Below are 20,912 nucleotides of genomic sequence, written 5' to 3' on the forward strand. Positions count from 1 at the left end.
AAGCACTGGATGTGTGCAGTACGTTATGTCACAGCATTCCTTTTGGACATGAATATAAGTATTTTGTCAGTAAAGACTAAATACTAAAACATAAGTATAACATAATACAGTTCAACAGCCTCTCAAATGACTATAGAGTAAAATAAATGCCTCTTTAAAGAGTAAAAAAACAGTTTTTCAGGATTAAAGTGCAGTCAATATCTCGCGCATGTTGAACAAAGGTTATATAACTTAACAACTCTGCTGCTACATCGATATTCAAGCCTGTACAGAGCTCTGCCTACAGATTTCTCTTAATGTTATGATTCTAAAATTCTCAAATGAATTCACGATCTTCTTCACCTGCAGTGTACAGTGATTGGTCCATCCTGTCCAAACTGTTCCTTGGTTTTGTGCACTTGTCCAATGAAATCAATGAAGCCTTCTCCCGTTTTTGGCACTCCTTGCTCGGGCCAGTCAGTGAACTGGAATTGGCGGATTGTTCTGGACTGTCCGTCCTGAGGAGCAGCAAAATAAGTACATTTAAGAGACATACAAAACAATGTAGGTGATGTGTATTGTGTGCATAATTCAGCTGAACTTTCTTCAATGCTTTTATTTATCACTGTGCGCGAATAACACTTCTGTACTTTGCAGTTTCTGCTTCACACATCTCTGCCTGCAGCCTTCGCTCTAATACGCACTCAAACACAACAAAAAACCCACAGTCGATGCCTTCGACTACCGTAACCCTGTGAGTTTTCACTGCAGTCATAAAATCATCTCATTTACACTTGGGATGCAATATGAATAAAGATGGAGAGAAAACCAGCAGGACTTTGGCACTCCAGGACCGAGCTATATTTGACAGCGCAGTGATGTCAGCATGTGTGAATTAAATGTTTTTCGTGCATATGAGGAATGTGTTTCTGAATCGATCTCTCTTTCTATGCACATACTGTATATATAGCTGTATACGTGGAAGAAGGAGTGGGTGTGGGATTAGAGTGCAGTGCAGTGCTGTGGGCCTTCTCATGACAGTAAAGTATATTTATAGCCCATTGAAAATACTGCATCACAGGGAGTTACAGTACTGGCCCTTGGGGATTGAAGGCTGTGCTTTTCATGTATTTTCACAGTGATCTTGGAACACACACACACAATCCATAGAGCAAGTACACTGTTGCTAAATCTGGGTAAACATGTTTGATGCGCATTCACTTGATGTCAGCCTGTCAGGAGAAATAACACGGGATGCGTTCTGATCATCTCTACCTTGAAATCACAGCCAGTATAATTCTTAACACTTAGCGAGACTGTCAGCATTTGTATGAAAACCTAAAATTAGGAGGGATTTGAGTTGGATGGTTGTATTTGAGGAAAATGCCAATCATTCCTCACACACACACACACACACACACACGGGCAAAGCAACATACCCTGGCATCTGTGACTTTGAACTCTCTGAGGATGTACTGGGGCATGTTGTACTCGGCCATTGGATCCACCACAAAGTACTGATACCTGGCTGAACGCTCTGCTGGCCAGTACTGATGGCACTTCTCCTGCAAAAGACAAGGGGAGGCAACATTTGAAGTACTTGTATTCGAAGAATCTTTTTCCAAACACATTGATGGGAATAATACACTCTTACATCATGACTTCCACGTGTACAATTACAGGGTATTATTATTATTAGTAGGTTGTTCTGTAAGTTATTAGTCATTTTGAGTGATGAGAAGGTCTCTGCTTACAAAAGGAGAGATTAATCTGTGGTTTTGAAATATTGTCCGATTAATTTACGGTGGCAAAATATTTACATCATTTGTTTGTGTTCTTAACTACAGCGATGATGTGCATGAGGGCTTCTGTTCATCAACTATAATTATGGATGAGAGGGTGATGAAAGCTATGAAGCACAGTTAGCTGCTGTCGGAATCGCATGCATAATCACAAAGAACAGCTCAGTCAAAGTTATTATGGATTTAAGATGACGGCACTGATTTCTTTACTTCGTTTGAAGTTTTGAGTGATAAACTTGCTGGTTTTTTGCTGAAAATGAGGTGAGATTATATATATATATATATATAACATATACCTCTCTCTTATATCTCTCCCTTAAACATGAAGCTGGTGCCAGCAGCTGATTAGCTGAGCTTACCATAAACACAAAAAACCAGACTGTATATAGGAAGTGGACGTCGTCACAGTGACGTCACCCAGCGGTTTGCGAGCTACAGGTTTGAAGCCCCTAGTTCGGCCATCTTGGTTTTTGGCCTTTAGTCCTCTTTTTCAAATCCTTATGCTAACCTAAGTGTCTCCTGGCTCGAGCCTGATATTTAAAAGATCAGATGTGAGGGTGGTATTCATTTTCTCATCTAACTGAGCAAGAAAACTCACAAAAAGTGGATATTTAAGATTCACAACTTTCTTTAAGGTAACTGTTGCTATTTTGAAGTTCCTTTTACACCTCGGGATCTTATGTAGTAGGTGTGCTATCACAAACTTAGAAATGTGTCTGCTTAAAAAAAATTACCATTTAGCTCTCTTGTTACCAAAAAGAGTGTGATGCAGTCAAGCGGTAGGGGAAGTATCATTATGCCTGGAATTATACAGTATAGTTTCAAACCAGATGTACTCCAGTCATGGTGATGAGGAAGTTAACGTTCAACCAAAGTTATTGTTCAGGGTTGGAATGAATTCATAATTGAGGAGAATGACGCAATATTATACTCATTCCCTAAAATGGTCCAATGACCTTAGTGCCGCACACGTTCATGTAGTATGTGTTTGTGTCTTACCCGTCCCATCTCTCGTAGCTTGGTGAGCATGACGACGATGGTGGAGTTGTGCTCCCACAGCATCCTCCAGAAGTCCTCGGTGGTCTCTGCCAGGGGCCCCTGTGTTGCCAGGTAGGCCTTCTGCTGTCTGAGGACACAACAGCACATAGAGGAGGCAAAGATTTAAAACAACACATAATAATGAAGAAGTTGATGGTGCTTTTACAGCTGGTATTATAAAGCGCATCTCAAAGCAACAACAAGAAATGGATTTTGTGATAAAGTGTGCTGTTGTTGACACGGCTAAACCAACCCACAAACTTAATCACAGACAAGATAAAAGACGTGCAACAAAACTGGTGTCATATAAAGTGCTCCAATACGTTCAGACAGCATTTTTTTAAACACAATTCAAAGGCTGGCTTTTGTTCTATGAAAGCCACCATTTAGTGGACATTTATATACCAGTTGTAGGAAAGGGAATCAAAACCCATAAGGCCACGCTGCTGAAAAGCATTGAGCTGCAAATTGAATGTCCTGTTGTCCTTGCACTGTTTGTGAACGTGTTCTCCAACCTGATGCCAACGAGACAAATTCCTACACATTTAATGAGCATAGCAAATAATCCCTGGCAACTATCGTCATCATCGAGCTATTTAAGCCTGTATAGATCCTCTACATCTTCCCCCTTTCCTCCGTATAGCACCACAGAATGAGAGGAGAGAGAGAGAGAGAGACAGAGAGAGAGAGAGTGTGGGAGACAGAGCGAGAGAGAGAGGGAGAGACAGAGACAGAGAGAGACAGAGAGAGACAGAGACAGAGACAGAGAGACAGAGACAGAGAGAGACAGAGACAGAGAGAGAGAGAGACAGAGAGAGAGACAGAGAGAGAGAGAGACAGAGAGAGAGAGAGACAGAGAGAGACAGAGACAGAGAGAGACAGAGAGAGAGAGACAGAGACAGAGACAGAGAGAGACAGAGAGAGAGAGACAGAGACAGAGACAGAGACAGACAGAGAGAGACAGAGAGAGACAGAGACAGAGACAGAGAGAGAGAGACAGAGAGAGAGAGACAGAGACAGAGAGATAGAGACAGAGAGAGACAGAGACAGAGACAGAGAGAGACAGAGAGAGAGAGAGACAGAGACAGAGAGAGAGACAGAGAGAGAGAGAGAGAGAGAGAGAGAGAGAGAGAGAGAGAGACAGAGACAGAGAGAGAGAGACAGAGACAGAGAGAGAGAGACAGAGAGAGAGAGAGAGAGAGAGAGACAGAGACAGAGAGAGACAGAGAGAGAGAGAGACAGAGACAGAGAGAGAGACAGAGAGAGAGAGAGAGAGAGAGAGAGAGAGACAGAGAGAGACAGAGACAGAGAGAGAGAGAGAGAGAGAGAGAGAGAGAGAGAGAGACAGAGAGAGAGAGAGAGAGAGAGAGGGAAAGATATGCTCACAAAAGGACAGATGAGCTCATCCACTGAGCCAAAGCAGTGCTGGTGTCCTACGTGACTTCAGCTGAGCAGTCTTTCTGTCAAACAGCAGGTGGCAGCAGCGCACTGATCAACAAAGTGAGACGGAGCTCCAACACAAAACCCTCGTCGTGCACACACACTCTCACATGTTTGCAGCACATGTATGTTTGCATTCAGGTGTACGTATATATGCGTGCAGTAGTTTCGCATGTATATTCAGACACACTACTACACACACTCAGTCACGCACCGAGCCACGGCTGAACAACGAATGAAGGTGCTGCAGGCAAGGCACTACATGTAATGTGGAACCGGGAGATTAGAATATGCTCGGGGCTTCGCCCGCACAAATAAAGAAACAACAGATTGGTTGAGAGGAGATGGCATACGAGGAGGGAGAGGCAACAGAGTGAGGAATCAAATTAAAAAGATGAAAATGCGGGAAAGAGAAATGCAAAATAAAGAGAGGACGTGTACAAAGTAGAGGGAGAGGATGTTGAGAGGGAAATGCAGAGAAGAGATGAAAAGAGTGAGCACTGCTCTCTCAAGGTGGTCATCAGAGTGCAAAGTGAAACTGACTGCTGGGGAGGAGAGGAGAGAAAAGGAGAAGAGAGGAGAGCAGAAGTGAGGAGAGGAAGAGAGGAGAGGAAGAGAGGAGAGGAAGAGAGAAAAGGAGAAGAGAGGAGAGCAGATCAGGAGTGAGGAGAGGAAGAGAGGAGAGGAAGTGAGGAGAGGAGAGGAAGAGAGGAGAGGAGGGGAAGAGAGAAAAGGACAGAGAGAGCAGAAGTGAGGAGAGGAAGAGAGGAAAGGAAGTGAGGAGAGGAGATGAAGAGAGGAGAGGAGGGGAAGAGAGAAAAGGACAGAGAGAGCAGAAGTGAGGAGAGGAGAGGAGAGAGGAAAATAAAGTAAATAAGGAAAGGGCAGAGAAGGAAAGCAAAACTAAGCAGGGGATGAATGCTAAATTTCAAATTGATAGGGTGGACCCCTCTAACCGCCCCATAACACAGCCCCGAGCCAAAACAAAAACAATTCTAACTGCACACAGTGTCGTGATGAGTGCGCTGCCAAACAGCACAAAGCACTCTCTGCATCATCCCACATGACTGCAGCGCTTGAGGACACAGCGTTTCATTTCAACCTCATTACAATGCTAAAACTCCAGCCTGCACGGAGCATATCCAGGGCCCATAGCTGGAATCAATGGTTCGCCTCTCATTAGCTTAGCATATTATTGGCTTTTCTTGAAGAAGCTGGGGTGAAGGGCACCGGAGGCCCCTGTTTAGTTTTTATTTATGGCCAGGATTTAAAAGGGGCTTAATCACACAGTGCCGTCGGTGCACACAACAGGTCCCCACCCGGATATGTCTGTGTCTGCCATGATGCTCGGATGGTAAATTAAGAGGGCGTGAGGAGACAGAGTGCGAAAAAGAGGTGCGAAGGAGACAGATCGAGGAGGAGAACAGTGAGAGACTGAGATAGAAAGGGGAAAGAAAGAGAGAAAAGTAGAGAACACAGATGAGAAAAAAGAAAAGGCAGGGAGGGGTTTAGAAACACACTTCATTACACTACTCTCCTGCTGCAATTATGCTATTTACACAGCAACAACAGAGGGTCTGCCTCTGCGGAGCACCGTCTCATTAACAACAGAACTGGAGGAAGAGGAGGGGGTTGGGGTGGAGTGTTGTCTCCTTCATGGCCCGGTACGAAGCACAACCCCATATTGACTAAATGGCATTTCAGGCTTGCTAAATCCATCCCCTCGCTGTACACTTGAACGACAGAGGAGTTAGCTCTCTCTGTCTCTTCTGTGGTACTTATATAGATATAAAACAGAGAGCTGCCTTTTCATCTTCCTCCCTCCAGGAAGCAATTTGGACTCACAGAGCAGACAAGAACATGCAGTAGCTTCAAGATGAAAGTGGTAGTGGCTCAGCGGACGAGAGCCACATTGACAGCGCCGCGAGTCATTCTTGCAACTGGATACTACCCACTGCGGGCTCATCTCCAGTCCCCTCCCATGCATTCTCATCTCGTCCACCGTGAAACTCCGCTGTGTTTTAGGACAGTGATGCAACTTTTGTTGTGCTGGCTCTGTACTCCGGGGACATTGGATTTGAAATGACACAATGTGTGTAAGGTGACAGTGTAGACTCTCAGGTTCAATTTAAGGATGTTTAGATCCACATCAGAGGAACCATATGGGATGATAGCCCTATCCCAGGAGACAGAAAGTTATTGTAAAATTAACATCGACCACAATAGTTGTTTGCAAGTCCTGCTCACATCATGTCTGCCTTGATGACTCAATAAATCAGCAGACAATTGATTTTCCCCCCCCCTGAATGTTAAGGCAGGCCATCTTCACTTGTTGCCTTCAGTCTGGTTCAACCTGCTCGGATGGATCGACAGGTGACTATTTCACTGTGAGGCCATAGAAAAGATTGTTGGTTGCTTTGAATACATGTAACGGATCACTGTTGCACTGGGCCTCATACACCATCCTGCTGCATTTAACACGAAATGTGTTTGAATCACTTAAATTAGTCTCAACAAATGCTCCATTTACTTCCGTTTTAGTTGCGTTTGCTAAAAACTACAGTACCCAGGTGTTTTGGTAAATTACTGAACTTTATGAACGATGTATTTGTGAACCGTGTTTTGAGATTTACATCTCCAGTATGAACAAATAGACTTGGAAATAAGAGCCAAAGGCAGTGGGGCATTGTATTGAAGTATTGAGAGAGAGAGAGAGAGCGAGAGAGCGAGAGAGAGAGAGAGAGAGAGAGGACTAATGCATTGCTGGCTTTGATCTTTTCATGGCGTTTCTTAATTAGATACATATAGAACAATGCAGTCTTGTCCTTTAGAGATCAAAGTCAGCACTTTAAGCTGACTCAGCCGTCAAATGTTGAGGTTGAAGTCCTTTGCATACCTGTAGCCGTCAATGCAGCTGGCGTTGATGTAGTCGGAGCCCTCGATGCCACGGATGGGCTGCAGGCAGACGCGGGTGGACTCAAAAGGCATGATGTTGACCAGGCGGTTCTTGAACTTGTTGCAGGGTAAGTTGGCGCTGATGAAGCGTGACGTGTGGGCTTTGGAGTTGGCCAGTCTCTGTTTAATAACAGGTTGGAAGATATCAGACAGGGAGAGAGATGGAGAGGAAAAAAAGAGTGACCTGTGACCTGCAGTAAACAAACAAGGAAGTCTGAAACGCCTCCCTGCCAAGTCTCTATTTAGACTTAGACTTCAAGAGTCCTGTCAAGATAAAAGATAAATACAGCTGGCAGGTATAACTAAGTGCAGCAGACTTGTCTCCCATCGAGTTCCAGAGCTTGGAGGACTGTGTGAAGACTGTGTGAAGCTCAGTGCTGGCAATAGACAGAGCACAGATGGACAGCACAGGAGTGAGTCATGGTACTCTCGGAAAATCTGTGTGTGTGTATGTTGTGGCCAGACTGTGCGGGCATGGAGGCTGTGGCCCCCACATACGCCGCAATCATTCTCTCACTCTTTCATTCTCCGTTGTTGGCAGGAGCGTAGATGCTGTTATCACTTCAAACAGAATGGATCACGGTCATAAGAGGGCTAATGGCAGAGCCGCGCTGGGAGGAAAGTGTGTAATAACATCAGTCGATGGCTATTGACAGAAGGTGTGTGTGTGCGTGTGCCTGCGAGTCACCTTGACCACCAGCTGTGTGTGTGTGTTTGGGCGAGGGTCAGTCACTTCTGTAATCCTCCATGTGTAGGTGTGTTGTTGTGTTTGTGCGTTGACGTGAGTTTGTTCTGGTCCATTTGACCCTGAAACACGTGTGTCCGTATGCACTGATGCTACTGTAGCTGTTGAGATGTCCCAGCATGTCACAGAGACACATTCCTGTGCATTGGCTTATTTGGTGAATTCATTAATTCAAACCTCTATGTGATCACAGCGGTACAACCCTGAAGGTCTGAACTCTGTTAGATCAGAGTGGATTGAAAATTTCTCTAATTTCTGTTAATAATTCACGAAAACTCACTTCCTGTACAGTGTTACAATGCCACCCCTGCAAACTATCCAGTGCCCTATAAATCAGATAAAGCTGCTCTGAAATGTCTTTTCTTACGTTAAATGCTTCATTACATCCTGCAGGAGTAGATTTTTCCCACTAAAAAAAGTCATCAAATAGTGCCTTGAGTAATACTTGTCTGAGGTGTGTGCTAATCAATCACCTTGAACTCCAACTCCATGGCAGTAACCGTCTCGCCGGGCGGGGGCTGGGTGAGCTTCTGGATGTGGGCGTACAGGTTGCGTGCCGGAACCTCAGTGTTGCCGCATGTGGCGGCCTCCAGCAGTGCTTCGTGGATAAAGATGTACTGGTCCTCGGTCTGGACCATGTAGTTCCTCTGGGCACGCATGCACGTCACGTGGCCGTAGATGTCGACAGACTTCTCGTGCTTCATGCGCTCCAGCATGGCGTCGATCACGATGAAGCAGCCGGTCCTGCCCACACCCGCACTGATGGAGTGAGGACGGATATCAACTTTATTTCACAAACAGATAACTGTCTCACGCCTGTTTACGCTGTAAAACAAGATCCACTGATAGTACAAACACATGGGTACACATCTATAGACATAACGAGCACTAAAGCTCAAGGTTATCAGTGTTGAGCTGGAAATGCAAAGCACTTAAACCACAAGTCACAGCAATGCTGAGGTAATATATCATCCGAGAGTATTTAACGTACAAGATGTAAATGAGCACTTTATTATATAAAGTACCCTTACTAAATGTTTGTGTTTCAAAATACTACTTCACATTATATGAGCTAATATGCATAACAAATGTTCATCTCAATGTGGTTAAAAAAGGTATGGAGATGAAAATATTGAGATGAGTCAAGATGCATTGGGAATGTGTAACGTAAGATAGGTTTTCCTGTCCTCTTATGTTCTCTCTCGACATTTTGATTTCCGGATTAGTTGATTTACACCATTTAGCACAAGAGCGTAACGTTTGTGATTGTGGAGGCATCCTGAGAGACTTTTCGACTGCATGCAACATCTGGAACACAGAATTATTGAGCCAAATTCCTGGGGAAGGATTTCAACATCTCTGCTGCATGCTGTGTCTTTTGCGGCGTATTGGCACTTATCTTTGATTAAAGAACACAACCCTGTCTTAGCCGATTCTGTTCATCCATGAAGAAAACACGCCATGCAAAATAAATAAATGCAATGGTGACAATTAGCAGTTCATTTACTGGAGGCACACAGAGTGCGCTTGTTCTAGTCTACACCCACCTGCAGTGGACCACCATGGGCCCAGCATCTGGAGGATTGCAGGCCTTTACCCTCCGAAGGAAGGCCAGGATGGGGGTGGGGTACTCGGGCACCCCGTGGTCTGGCCAGGCCATGAACTGGAACTGTCTCACCTCTCTCTTCTCACTGGAGCCATTCTGCAGGAGAGTCAGAGGAGTCAGTAACATAGAAAGGCGTATGTTTGCAAAGACATCCTGACTAATATGTTATTGGCTGCTTTTTAAAGATAAACTTGTCATGCTTGGGGAAAACGTCATTTGCAAGTTAAGTTCGCACTGTTTTGATGAAAGGGAGTGGAAATTCTACAGTTGAAATTTGAAGGCATACGTGATTTAATCAGAAATGCAGCAATGTAGCAAATTTTAAGCAAAGGTCTCTGGATAATAACTTTGTTAACAGCAGTAGGTAAGGTTTATAATTTACACTAATTCAGCAGTTTCTCAGAAAAGGTTTCTTGGAATTGTCACAAAAAAACTGCTGAAGCGGGAGACTTGTAATAACGTTAGAAATTATAAGTAAGAAATGGAAAAAAGACAGGGAAGAGGAGACATCGGTCCCGTCATTATAGCACAGAAATGTATGAATCAAAGGGAAAAACTGAAATATTTTATTGCCTTTTAAAGAACAAGAGACCAACTTTCGAAAGTTAAAAAGCAATTACAGCAGTGCAAAAAAAAGATTCCAGTTCTAATAGCCTTGATCTGTCTTCAGAAAAAAAAGAATGAATACATTTTAAAATGTGACCACCTCAGTAATACTGAACTAAAACTCCTGATCATTTTAGGCATCAGAAAAGAACATACCGTAGATAAGGGGCAGTTTGTGTAATATGGCCTTATAAAGATGTGAATGTTCTACGGTCGCATAAGGAAGACGAACAAACTGTCTCACACAAACTGCAAAGATGACAAATCGTAACTCGCCATGAATAACATTTTGTACATCATTGTAGAACATTTTCAAATCTAACAAGATGAGCTTGCATGCATATCTCAAATATCAGCATAGTCAATTGCTGATAAAGCATAGTTTCCTTGCACCAAAATAAAAACAGCAGTTTCTACAATAGAACCCCAACTTGAGTTTTTTTTCACAAGGTACTCGATATGATGTTTCAAAGACAGATTGTCTTCTCGGAAAACACATAATTATGAATATCTTTATGTGTTTTCCTAGAAGACAATCTGTCTTGCTCACAAACGCTCAATCACCTCATTACTGAAAGTAACAATCTGATAAACACCATCAGCTGTCTTCCTGTATGGTGTACGCTTGAGTGCAAATGACGAGGCAGTACTGTACCTTGTAGAGAGCGAAAGTACGGACGCTGTAAGTGGCCAACTCCACGGTGTCCAGCATGGTGACCTGGATCATTCCATAGGTCTCTGTGCCTCGCACCGGCCAGTACTGGTCACACTTCACCTGGCAGAGCAAGAGAGAGGGCGCACTGTCAGCACTGAGCTGCTGCTAACATCCACCACGAGGCTTGTGAGAGGCTTGTAGGATCACACTGATTAACACGGCGGGAACATTAGAGAGGTCAGATCAAAGGCTTTGTCCACTGTCTCATTAAAAATGGAATACTCAGAGTTAGCTTCTGTATCTGCTAAAAAGTCAAGTGAATTGAGCGTGTGCATGTGCATCCATGTGTGTCAGCATTTGAAGCGGGCTTCAAAAGGCATTAAAAAGCCCACTTTGTCTTTCACCGGCCTGTGATCAGTTTCAATTAGCTAATCGCCGGGTGGTTTGAAACCCTTTGTCATGTGTGCTTTCGGCGCATTCGTGATGATTGGGCACTGCATTGTGGAGGGACACGTTTCTAAAAGCCTGTAGTGAAGAGACAGCAGGTCCGTCCAACTGGATACGATGCATATGTGCACAAAACTAACTTCACTGTGAATCAGGCTTAAGATCCTTTAAACACTGAGTGGCGTTGCTTCAGTCTGTGTAGCTATGAAAATGACAAACACATTTAACTTTACTCCCTCTCTTTAGCTAGGATCCATTGGAATTACACTTCAAATTGTTGACCTCTACTTAACGCAACTTGTACATGAACTCTTCCTTGTGAGATTGCTGACTGGCTGTCACGGGAGATTGGCTCTGGTTTCAAAAACAGCAATAATAAGGCGTCCGTTCAGTAAAAGTAGGGAAAATATGTCTTTAACTACTTCTGAGTTATTTTGAAGTATCTGGAGGCGATGAGTCACATCATTATCAAAACACTGCCCACTGATTGGTCTTGCTTCTAGCTTCCGGGCTCAGCCGATTCTCTGTGTAAGTTTTCAAGACTTGTTTGGAAAAACAGTCCACAACAATGTGCTCCACCTACTACGCGTCTTAAGTGATAAGCTGAACCCATTTCACGGGCGTTCCGAACAATAGCATGAGCTTAAAAAAACAGGAAACATTTTAGAAGTGTGTGGGTGAAACTTGTCATTTCACATAATCGCTACACGTCTGCTCAACTCCCTTTTTACATATCGAAACTCAGCGAACTTGCAGGGACAATGACATGCTGCTATTGATTTGGATAACATTAGAGGAAGAGACGTGGTGCTGCTAAGCTAATCATATTGACACCGCGGTACCGAGCTGACATTTGGAAGCGCATTGGCTGTCTCAGCGAGCTGGTACAAATCGACAAACAAAACGCGTTCAAATTCACCCCCTCACATTTCACCTCCCCTGGTGACATCTCCCATTCAGAGGCAGAGATAGACCTCGCAGGAGAAACTCAATTGAGTGATGGGGAACCGCTTGCAGGACAAACATATGGATTAGCAGTCACCGCCGTAATGAATATCTCTGTGCTGTTCGAGGTTGGGCGGCATATTCTCCCTCGTAAACACACACATAAACAGACACACACACACACACACAGTCCGCAGGTTTCGCTATCATCTGCTTCTGCTTTGAACCTCGCTTCTCATATGTCGTCGCCTGCCCTTTTACAGAGGATACAGACCTCTTATCTAGACACACACACACACACTGAGTAATACTGCTGGTCTTACTTCAAATCCTGACCTTTTAGGGGTTTTATTAACTGGTAATGATAGTAGTGCTAGCGGAAGCTAAAATTGTTCTGCTGCCGGATCTCATCATATATGTCAAGCTCCAGTAGGTGGAGGTTACTCACTCATCTTGTCCTTGTACGTATGTGAGAGAGACATCGTCAAATAGAGGATGCGTATTTATGTAGTATGTATAACAGACCTCCCCGAAAATGTAGCATAGCGTGTGTCTAATCTGGAGTACAGATCTCATACGTCTCATTTGGTTTTTCAGGACGGATCCACACATTAAATGAATGTTATTTTCAGCACTGATGCAGAAACAAATGGAATCAATTCAATTCACAGTTAGATGTCTCATATTGTGTTGTAAAAATAATAGTAAATTGTGACAGACATTAGAATCACAGAGAGATTTCTAATTCTAATTTAACTTAAAGGTTGTAATTGTGATTCATACTCACCAGTGTTCAAAGAGTAATTGCACAGAAACATTTTTACGAGCTGTGAACACAATAATATATACTGTATATGGTAATAGAATAAATGTCAGCAATGCGGAGAACAACTCGACATGCTCTTTGTAGCGGGTAATTAAACACTCTCTTCTGGTTTGGAAATTCCAGCTCCGAACCGTTTGATGATGTTATGCTGAAGATTTAAAGGCATCCTGACAAAACACGTTTCTACCCATATTGCTGAAAGGGCGGTTTGGTTCTCTACATCTCTTTCCATAGTGTTGGCAAGCCAATTGACTCTCAGATGTGTGAAGTCGGGACAGGCTGAGGGGCTGTTTCATTTCTCTCGAAGTTCCTTTTGTTGTGGTGCGCTGATTTAGTCCTTGTGCATGTATGTGCGGCTGTGAGCCTAAGATCAAAGCAGGACGAGCGTGTTCATCCAGCACAGAGCTCTGAAATTGCCACTCAGATGCACTAAACGTATGGAAAGGCATTTGTGAGGATGTGTATATCCTCTCTGAGATTGCCTGAAAGTGAAATAAAAAGCACCTTATCAAGCGTAGCCGCAGACCATATCAGCAGATATTCTCCAAGGTACAAATAAATGAGCTCTTTCCAAAAAGACACAGTGTGCCCACAATTTGACTAAATGATTGATTGCATCGATAGCTCAAAATTAAAATGTAATTTAAGTTTTTACTTGACAAAAAGCTAGCTACAGACTCACTATAGACACTGAATAGTGAACAGAGCGTCCTGTAATGATTTTCCACCCACCCCTCAAAAAAATCAATGTCTAAGATTTTGGAAATGAACTCTTTCATTTACAATCCCTGTTACTTCCAGTTCTTAGTCTGGGGACTGTCTTTCATTTGCACCGAGTGCACACACACTAATAAAATAATTACACACTGGCAGGGCTCCATACTGATTTAACTCCTCCATGGAATTCAAGAGCATGATTTCGTGTTGGTAATTAAATAAACCCATTCCCAATTGTGGACCTCAAGTTGCCCATGTGCTCCTTTTATTTTGCTTTTATTAGCTTGAATATTGTTTTGGGCCGCACAGGTGTTTTTGGGTGACACTCCTCTTAACTCCAACTACAGCGTTTGCATTATCGTGCCGAGACTTTCAAGAGCCAAATTCAGAAAGTGCAAACACGAACGAGGCCCTCGATGTTTATGAATCCGTGGCGTGGTGTTGCAAAAATAAATATGTAGCAATCAAGTATTGAACTCTCCGAGCGGTTTCAAAATAACAAATGAAAAAAAGCATTTGCATGATTATGAAACTCGAAACATAACGACACTGTATGTGTTCATATATGACATATATATGCCATGGCAACTCCACCGTGAGTGGCAAGGAAAAGTTAAATGGCGAGAAGCTGTTTACTTCACAAACTTTATTTCGACGGAATTGATGGAAAACTTTGTAGAGATTGCCGGAGAGAAGCAGCACGGAGCGATACGGTTCAAAGACAACCAACATATCCTTTGAAGAGCTGGTGACTTTGATCAGGCTGATGAATCCTGCTTTAAAGTGAGACCGGTGTCTATATTCCTTCAGGCTTTGTTGGGTGTAACGTTACGTCCCCAGAGTTGAGCTACATAAATATATTCTTATATATATATATATGTCCGGAAACTCCATTTCTGGCCACAGTCCAATTTCCAAACACTGAGTGTCTGATCCGTCTGATACTGTCGACTGCTAATGGCCCCAGTCATAACAAGTATAACAACCCCATTCATAGAGGCCACCTGTTGGTAGATTTGTCAACTAAGCAGTGGTAAAGGATGGGGTAGCACATCAAATCAATTCATAATCTGCTGCATGCAAATGGAGTAAAATGTATTTCTGGCTTCTATATTTACTAGTTTATGGCAAATATATTATGAGGTAGTCATTATTTATGACTTATTATTCATAATTAAATCGTTTATAGTGATTGTCATGTCGTTTATTATCAAAAATGATTGAATGAATGAATTACATCTTTAAGTATGCACATGTCAGTAAATTGATACATCATAACAAATGTTATGGAATAAAGTCGGTGATTGTCAGCGTTGTATAGTAAATGACACCCTCTCTCCTTACCCGTGACTTCTCCTCCAGTCGGGTCATCATGACGATGGTGTTGGATCTTTGCTCCCAAACCATCCTCCAGAAGTCGCTCAGTGTCTCTGGCAGTGGCCCCTGTGTGGCAATGTAGGCATTCTGCTTCCTGTAGCCGTCGATGTAGTTGGAATTGATGTAGTCACTTCCTGGAACGGCTTTAACGACGACAAGAAGTAAGAACGTCACTGACACATTTCACAGTGTGGTTTATTTCTTTTTCATATAATACGCTTGCTCGGGAAACAGAGGTCAGATAAAAATCGGAATAATTTTCATCAAAACACATAAGTGACTTAAGATGCATGGTATTTTCCAATCTCTATATTATGACTGACATTCTGCACTGAAGCAAAAAGGGAACATGTGTTTAGTGGTTAAACGGGGGATTTCCAAAGCAGCAGCTGCAGGCATCCAAAATATCCTTGGTACTTGTGAAGGAGGTCTCGATCGATGGCAGCCTCTGTCAGTGGCTGTCTGAGGGGTTGAGTGGATACACGAGCTCTTACCGTCAACAGAGGTGAGCACCACTCTGGAGTGGTCATAGGCAATGACGTTTGCATAGCGATTCTTTGGCTTGTTGACCTCCATGTTGGAGTTCTCCCAGGTAAACTGCTGGCCTGGATCAACGGACTGTGAGAGAGGGCAGGAAAGACAAGAAACAGAAGACAGGGGGGAGAGAGAGCGAGAGAGAGAGCGAGAGACAGGACAGATACACAAGGAGAAGGAAAGGAAAGAAAATAGAGGCACAAAATGAGGCTCTTGAGCATTAAAGGGATGAAATGGAGCAAGACAGGAGGGTAAGGGAATAGGGCATGATTACCCTACCGTCTGCTGTCACCCACAACCGCAGTACACCGTGGACAACAAAGCCTTTAAATGGAACATATACCAACATCGTGTCCCTTCAAAGCCAGAGTGGAGCGCTACAGGTGAGTGGTTTTATACTGTGAAGGAGATTGTGCAGACTCAAGCTATCAGTTGACAAAATACCATGTTGCTGGCTCCACTGCATCTGCTGGTGCTGCATTAATGGGTTGACTTAAATGCTAATGAAGCAGAAATATAAAGGCAGCTGCTTTGGTGCTTTAAATCAGCAACAACAACAAAAAGCCCATCGTCCATGAATTGAGCCAACAGAGCAAACATATTCCTCCTATTTCTAAACGCAACATGATGAAAATGCTCCTTTTAGCTGGGGAATGAGTAAAAGTCATGCTGAAGCTTGCTGGCAACCACAAACACTCATCCTCTCCCTTTAGGATGGTCCTATTTGAATTACCTAATTCTGAGAAGTCACATGCATGACTGCTTACGGTAACCATGATTCTTCCCAGGCTCCCTCTTTCTGTCTTTCCTCATCTTCTATTTCTGTTGCCCTTCCCTGTCTTGTATTTTTGTTTCATCCTCTCCCTTTCATCCTCTCTGTTTCTAACCCTTCCCTTCTTACGCCATTTGTCTCTCGGGCTAAGACAACAGACTGCATACATATTGATCAGGGAAGATATGCGACGGCCTCCCATCCCTTGGCTCGATAATGTCACAGAGTCTCTTGTTATTCCGAATCGATCCCCCGAACCATGACCACTAATTCTCCAGACCTTTCGCCTCACAAATCCAGCAGCAGTCGACACCTTCCTGCAGTTACTTAACATGGCTGTAGCACGAATTTAATTATTAGGGGTTATCTAGTGTCAAAACATGACATCTCAAACCTAATAATAATAATTATTATTGGACAATGGATAAAATAAAGGGCACAAGGTGAGGCCTGGAGAGTGTGGAGATTAGGATCCTGGGACATTAAGTGATGAGCAAGAGTCCTGGTGTATAGAGTCCGCGGCTACACGTGTGGCAGGTGTGGTTTGCCTTATTGTAACAATAAAGATACATGCCAGTTCATTTGAAAATCTGGTACATCAAATTGCTCTCCTACGGCAACAGTAAGGTTCTAGCTCTCACTTTGTTTCCCTATGGAGTAAAGTGACACCTACATAGGTAGAAATATGGCATGAAGGTTATATACAACCTATCTTAAACTCAAAGTTTTTTTTTCCAGAGAAAGCCATTCATGTGTTGTTTGCTTCTGAAAAAGATTTGAAAAATGTGGAGTGCTCATATGCAAGAAGTCTTCCACAACAGCTCCAAATTGCTCAGTACTGAGAGTCATGTGGGTACAGGCCTATTGCTGCTGATGAGCTCAGCACTGCCAATTTCTCTGTCCATGCACACCATTACGAAGAGAAAGATTTCTATTGCAGTCAAAACATGTCATATCCATTTGAGAGCTCAGTGAACTCAGCAGGCACACAAGACTGATGACAACTAGCAAACAAGTTCGGTAGAGATGGTAGAAAGAGGTGAGACGCTAACGCCCAACGTATTCCCGCTGACACACTGGAAATGCTTTATTTACAACATAATGATGCCATGACGACTGCATCGTAAAAATGCTTCCTGCGATAAGAAAAGACTGTGAGGGAGAGCTGCAGCATGCCTGATTGTCAAATACTGCTCATTACCCAGTGTGCTCGTTGCTTAGTGTCATGTGGACTGGCATTGGCGGTAAAGGAAGTGTCAGGCCGGCGAAAACATCAGGGAGGGAAAGTGCTGAAGCTTCTGCAAATTCTGTGCCTTGGGGTAAGGCGCAACGGGAGCAGTCGGCGAATGTGACTGTGACAAAGCGCCACGAGCTCTGCCACCGCGCCTTGGCTGGCACAGAGATAGTCGGCCATCTGCCGGCCCATGGAGGAGGTCTTCCCTGGCTTGGAATGACTGGTGCGGAGAGGAATTGGGGCCGGGCTGGTTGCCTGCAGTCATACAAGCCACTTCCCTGGCTTGATTAGTTTACACTAACTCAACAGGCCGGGAGGGTGATGCGCTGGAGAGGCACTGAGCGACATAGGAAAGCACTTCATTTAGTGCAGACTTCTACCAAGGCCTCATTATCTCCCCAGTTAGCGGTTCATTTCATAGTAAATAAGATATATTTTTTTGTATGTATTTGTATGTGTTTTGTCGTGTACTACAATGGCTCCTGCTTACAGATTTCATACAGTTTCAACAAAAACCTGCCACTATGAGACTCGTGAGGGTGGGATTTATTACATGGTTCTTGTATTAGAATGCATCAGTTTCAGCTGTGAGTACTGACATTGAGAAAAACTCATGTATGAAATGTGATTAAATTCAAGGATGCATCTTACTTATGCAGGACAAAACACACAAACATTGGGTGTTGATGTAAGCATCATATGGTTCTAAATGCTTTTGTTTGTCATGCAGCCAACACCTCTGGGTGAGTGGAATCATAGGTATATCAAATCGATGTTATTTCTCAGTAAACACTGGACAGGGCAGATAACAGTACGGTTAAACAGGTTTGGCCTTGTGGTGATGCTCGGGGAAAAGCCATGAGTTCACCAAAATCAGTTTAGTTGGGGATGTGAAATTGCAACAAACAAACACCAAATGGATCCATCAATGTGAGGAATAGAGCTGATTCGTGAAAAAAAGATCGAACTATCAGAACAAATGACTAAAAGACGGCTCTTGTTTTTCTGTATTCAAGGATGCCTTCTCTCTTCATCTGGCCTTGCTTCATCCCCAAACCCACTATGTGCCACTTTAAATGCAAATTCGCTCCCTTTTTTCTGAGGAAGAACACTGGCAAGAGATAATCCCTCACCAAGTTGCATTTGGGAGACCGCCTGCAAAATAACATTCTTCGGGGAAAACATCAAGATGCACACAGATTGCTGAAGCAACTCTCCACCTGCTAGTTTTGTGACAAAGCATCTCGCAGCATTCAATGTAAGTGTTGGTTTCCTGGTGGGATTGGTAATAGAGTTGTAAAAATGACTGAAGAATGTCTGCAAAAGAAGTGGTCCATAATCCTTTTAGAATACATGCATACGAGGCATAAACACAAAACTTCCTCCCAGACACGATAACAAAGCAGCACATTTCCAAGCTTGACAGGGAGGAAAACTGATCCAGCATAAGTGCATGGCTCTTACCTCATACTCCTGGGAAAAGCGGAGGCCGTCGTTGGCCTTCAGTCGCTCTATGTGGTCAGCCAGCTCAATGACTGGAATGGGTGGGTGCTCCCTCATTCCTGGGAGAGGAAGAGGAAGAAGAGGAAGAGGGGGGGAAAAAAGAAAGAAAAGAGTGAGATCTTGCTGTTCCTACATCAAACATGCACACGGACTTAGACAAACACTGGTTGGACCACAGGGTGAGTGAGGCTGCCAGTGGGACCATGAGGTGGCTGTGTAACGGTGAGTAGAGTGCACTTTGTTCAACAATGCATGACGAGAGGGAGAGAGGAGAGAGAGAAGAGAGAGAGAGAGCACAAGTTAGAACAGGCTGGTGATATTTGGTGATATCGTCATGCTAAGTGAGGAGGACAGAGGTGGGGCTGGCACGGTGATGCACATGAGTGACTGGGTGAGCATGCTCCTGGAGGGAAGCAGGAGGCAGACATCGCTCTGACTCCACAACGCTCATTTGGTGGCAGAGGTGGGATCAGAGCAAGAACCCACAAGTCTCTACAAATCAGTCACACTGTCACTTCCCAGAGAAGGAGAAAAAAAAAACCTGACTGGTCACCAGCCAAAACTCATTTCTTTGAAAATCTCTTTCCTTACAATAGACTATCTTTCGGCCCAGCCTGGAGCGCTTGGGCTGGATTCATTTCAACCACCACCCCCCCCCCCCCTCCCCCGCCGCCGCTCTTTAGATTCCTCATCGTGGAGTTATTGGATGATTTATTGCTAATCTACCGACACAAATTCCCCCTGTGCCTCTGAACTTGGCAAGGCTCTGTGCTTAAACGGATTGCTGGGAACTTGCCTCATGTGTTAGAAGTTAACTGTATGTGACGCATGACGAGGCTCTAAACTTATACACGGAGCATCAGTAACCTTACATACGAGATGAGACCTGACCAATTACGCTAATTTAATACTATAGCACCAAGAGACCTATGAGGACATTGACATCGATGTGTATGTGCGTGTTCTCCCAGGTCTTTTACAGCCACGTTGTTGGGTAAATGGAGAGAGAAGCCATAGTTAACGAGGCTAATGCAAAGCTAGAGTAACTGTCCGCACTGCTCATCTACCCATGAAACCATCTAGTCCTCTGTTTCCGCACCAAAATGGTGTTGTGGGAGGTTCACAGCCAAAGAGAGGACATCGCTGCATCCTTGGAGCGCCAGAGGCTACAAGCTTGTGGGCTTGTGATGTCTGTCAGGATTGCAACGGGAGAATGGGATCAGGAACAAGTGAGAGAGGAAGAGAGACTGCATGTGTGGGAAATACACAGTAGGTGAGAGAGCAGACTAACTTGGAGTGTTGGGGCAGCGATGAGAGCTGGGACCTGTGGAGAGAGGAGAGTGAAGGAGGGAGGAAGAAGAACACTCAATCAATGGGGATGGCTCAGGATCAGACCAGGGCCAAACAGTATCTGCAAACAACCTTTCAAGCTGGTTGGAGTGTGCAAGCGGGTGGTGTTTGCTCTGTCAGGACAACTCAAGTAGTGTAGTTTAGGCTGTTAAACAGAAGTGCATACAAAGGCTGACTTTAAAACACTCCCCTGTGACCGTCAGTCTGAACTGCACCGCCGAGTACAAGGGACTATATGTTTAGGAAATATTCACTTCATTAGAACTTGTGTGTGCTTTCGTTGTTTTGGCCATCATGTCGATGGAAATCGACTGTGACCGCATGTTAATCATAAAAGTTGTGAGTGGTCAGACGACAGGTTGTAAACAAGTGTGGACAGAT

At 44.0% G+C, this 20,912-nt stretch overlaps 1 protein-coding gene across 5 annotated transcripts in view; it reads right to left on the reverse strand.

Moving 5' to 3' along the window:
• The window catches only part of LOC306789073 (receptor-type tyrosine-protein phosphatase F), a 151,931-nt gene that overhangs the window by 3,254 nt on the left and 127,765 nt on the right, over nucleotides 1-20,912 (reverse strand). For 3 of the 5 annotated variants that reach the window (XM_079284847.1, XM_079284848.1, XM_079284846.1), the window contains 11 exons: nucleotides 20,473-20,505; nucleotides 19,143-19,240; nucleotides 15,633-15,756; nucleotides 15,106-15,281; nucleotides 10,827-10,946; nucleotides 9,507-9,661; nucleotides 8,433-8,718; nucleotides 7,156-7,334; nucleotides 2,781-2,907; nucleotides 1,419-1,544; nucleotides 343-497 (listed from right to left, as the gene is read on the reverse strand). In XM_079284847.1, the coding sequence (XP_079140973.1) occupies nucleotides 343-497; nucleotides 1,419-1,544; nucleotides 2,781-2,907; nucleotides 7,156-7,334; nucleotides 8,433-8,718; nucleotides 9,507-9,661; nucleotides 10,827-10,946; nucleotides 15,106-15,281; nucleotides 15,633-15,756; nucleotides 19,143-19,240; nucleotides 20,473-20,505 (1,579 nt within the window). The remainder of the gene's footprint in view (nucleotides 1-342; nucleotides 498-1,418; nucleotides 1,545-2,780; nucleotides 2,908-7,155; nucleotides 7,335-8,432; nucleotides 8,719-9,506; nucleotides 9,662-10,826; nucleotides 10,947-15,105; nucleotides 15,282-15,632; nucleotides 15,757-19,142; nucleotides 19,241-20,472; nucleotides 20,506-20,912) is intronic. The other 2 variants (XM_079284850.1, XM_079284849.1) reach the window with 1 other exon arrangement.

This window comes from Melanostigma gelatinosum, assembly GCF_949748355.1.
Source record: "Melanostigma gelatinosum genome assembly, chromosome: 15".
Lineage (NCBI taxonomy): Eukaryota > Metazoa > Chordata > Actinopteri > Perciformes > Zoarcidae > Melanostigma > Melanostigma gelatinosum.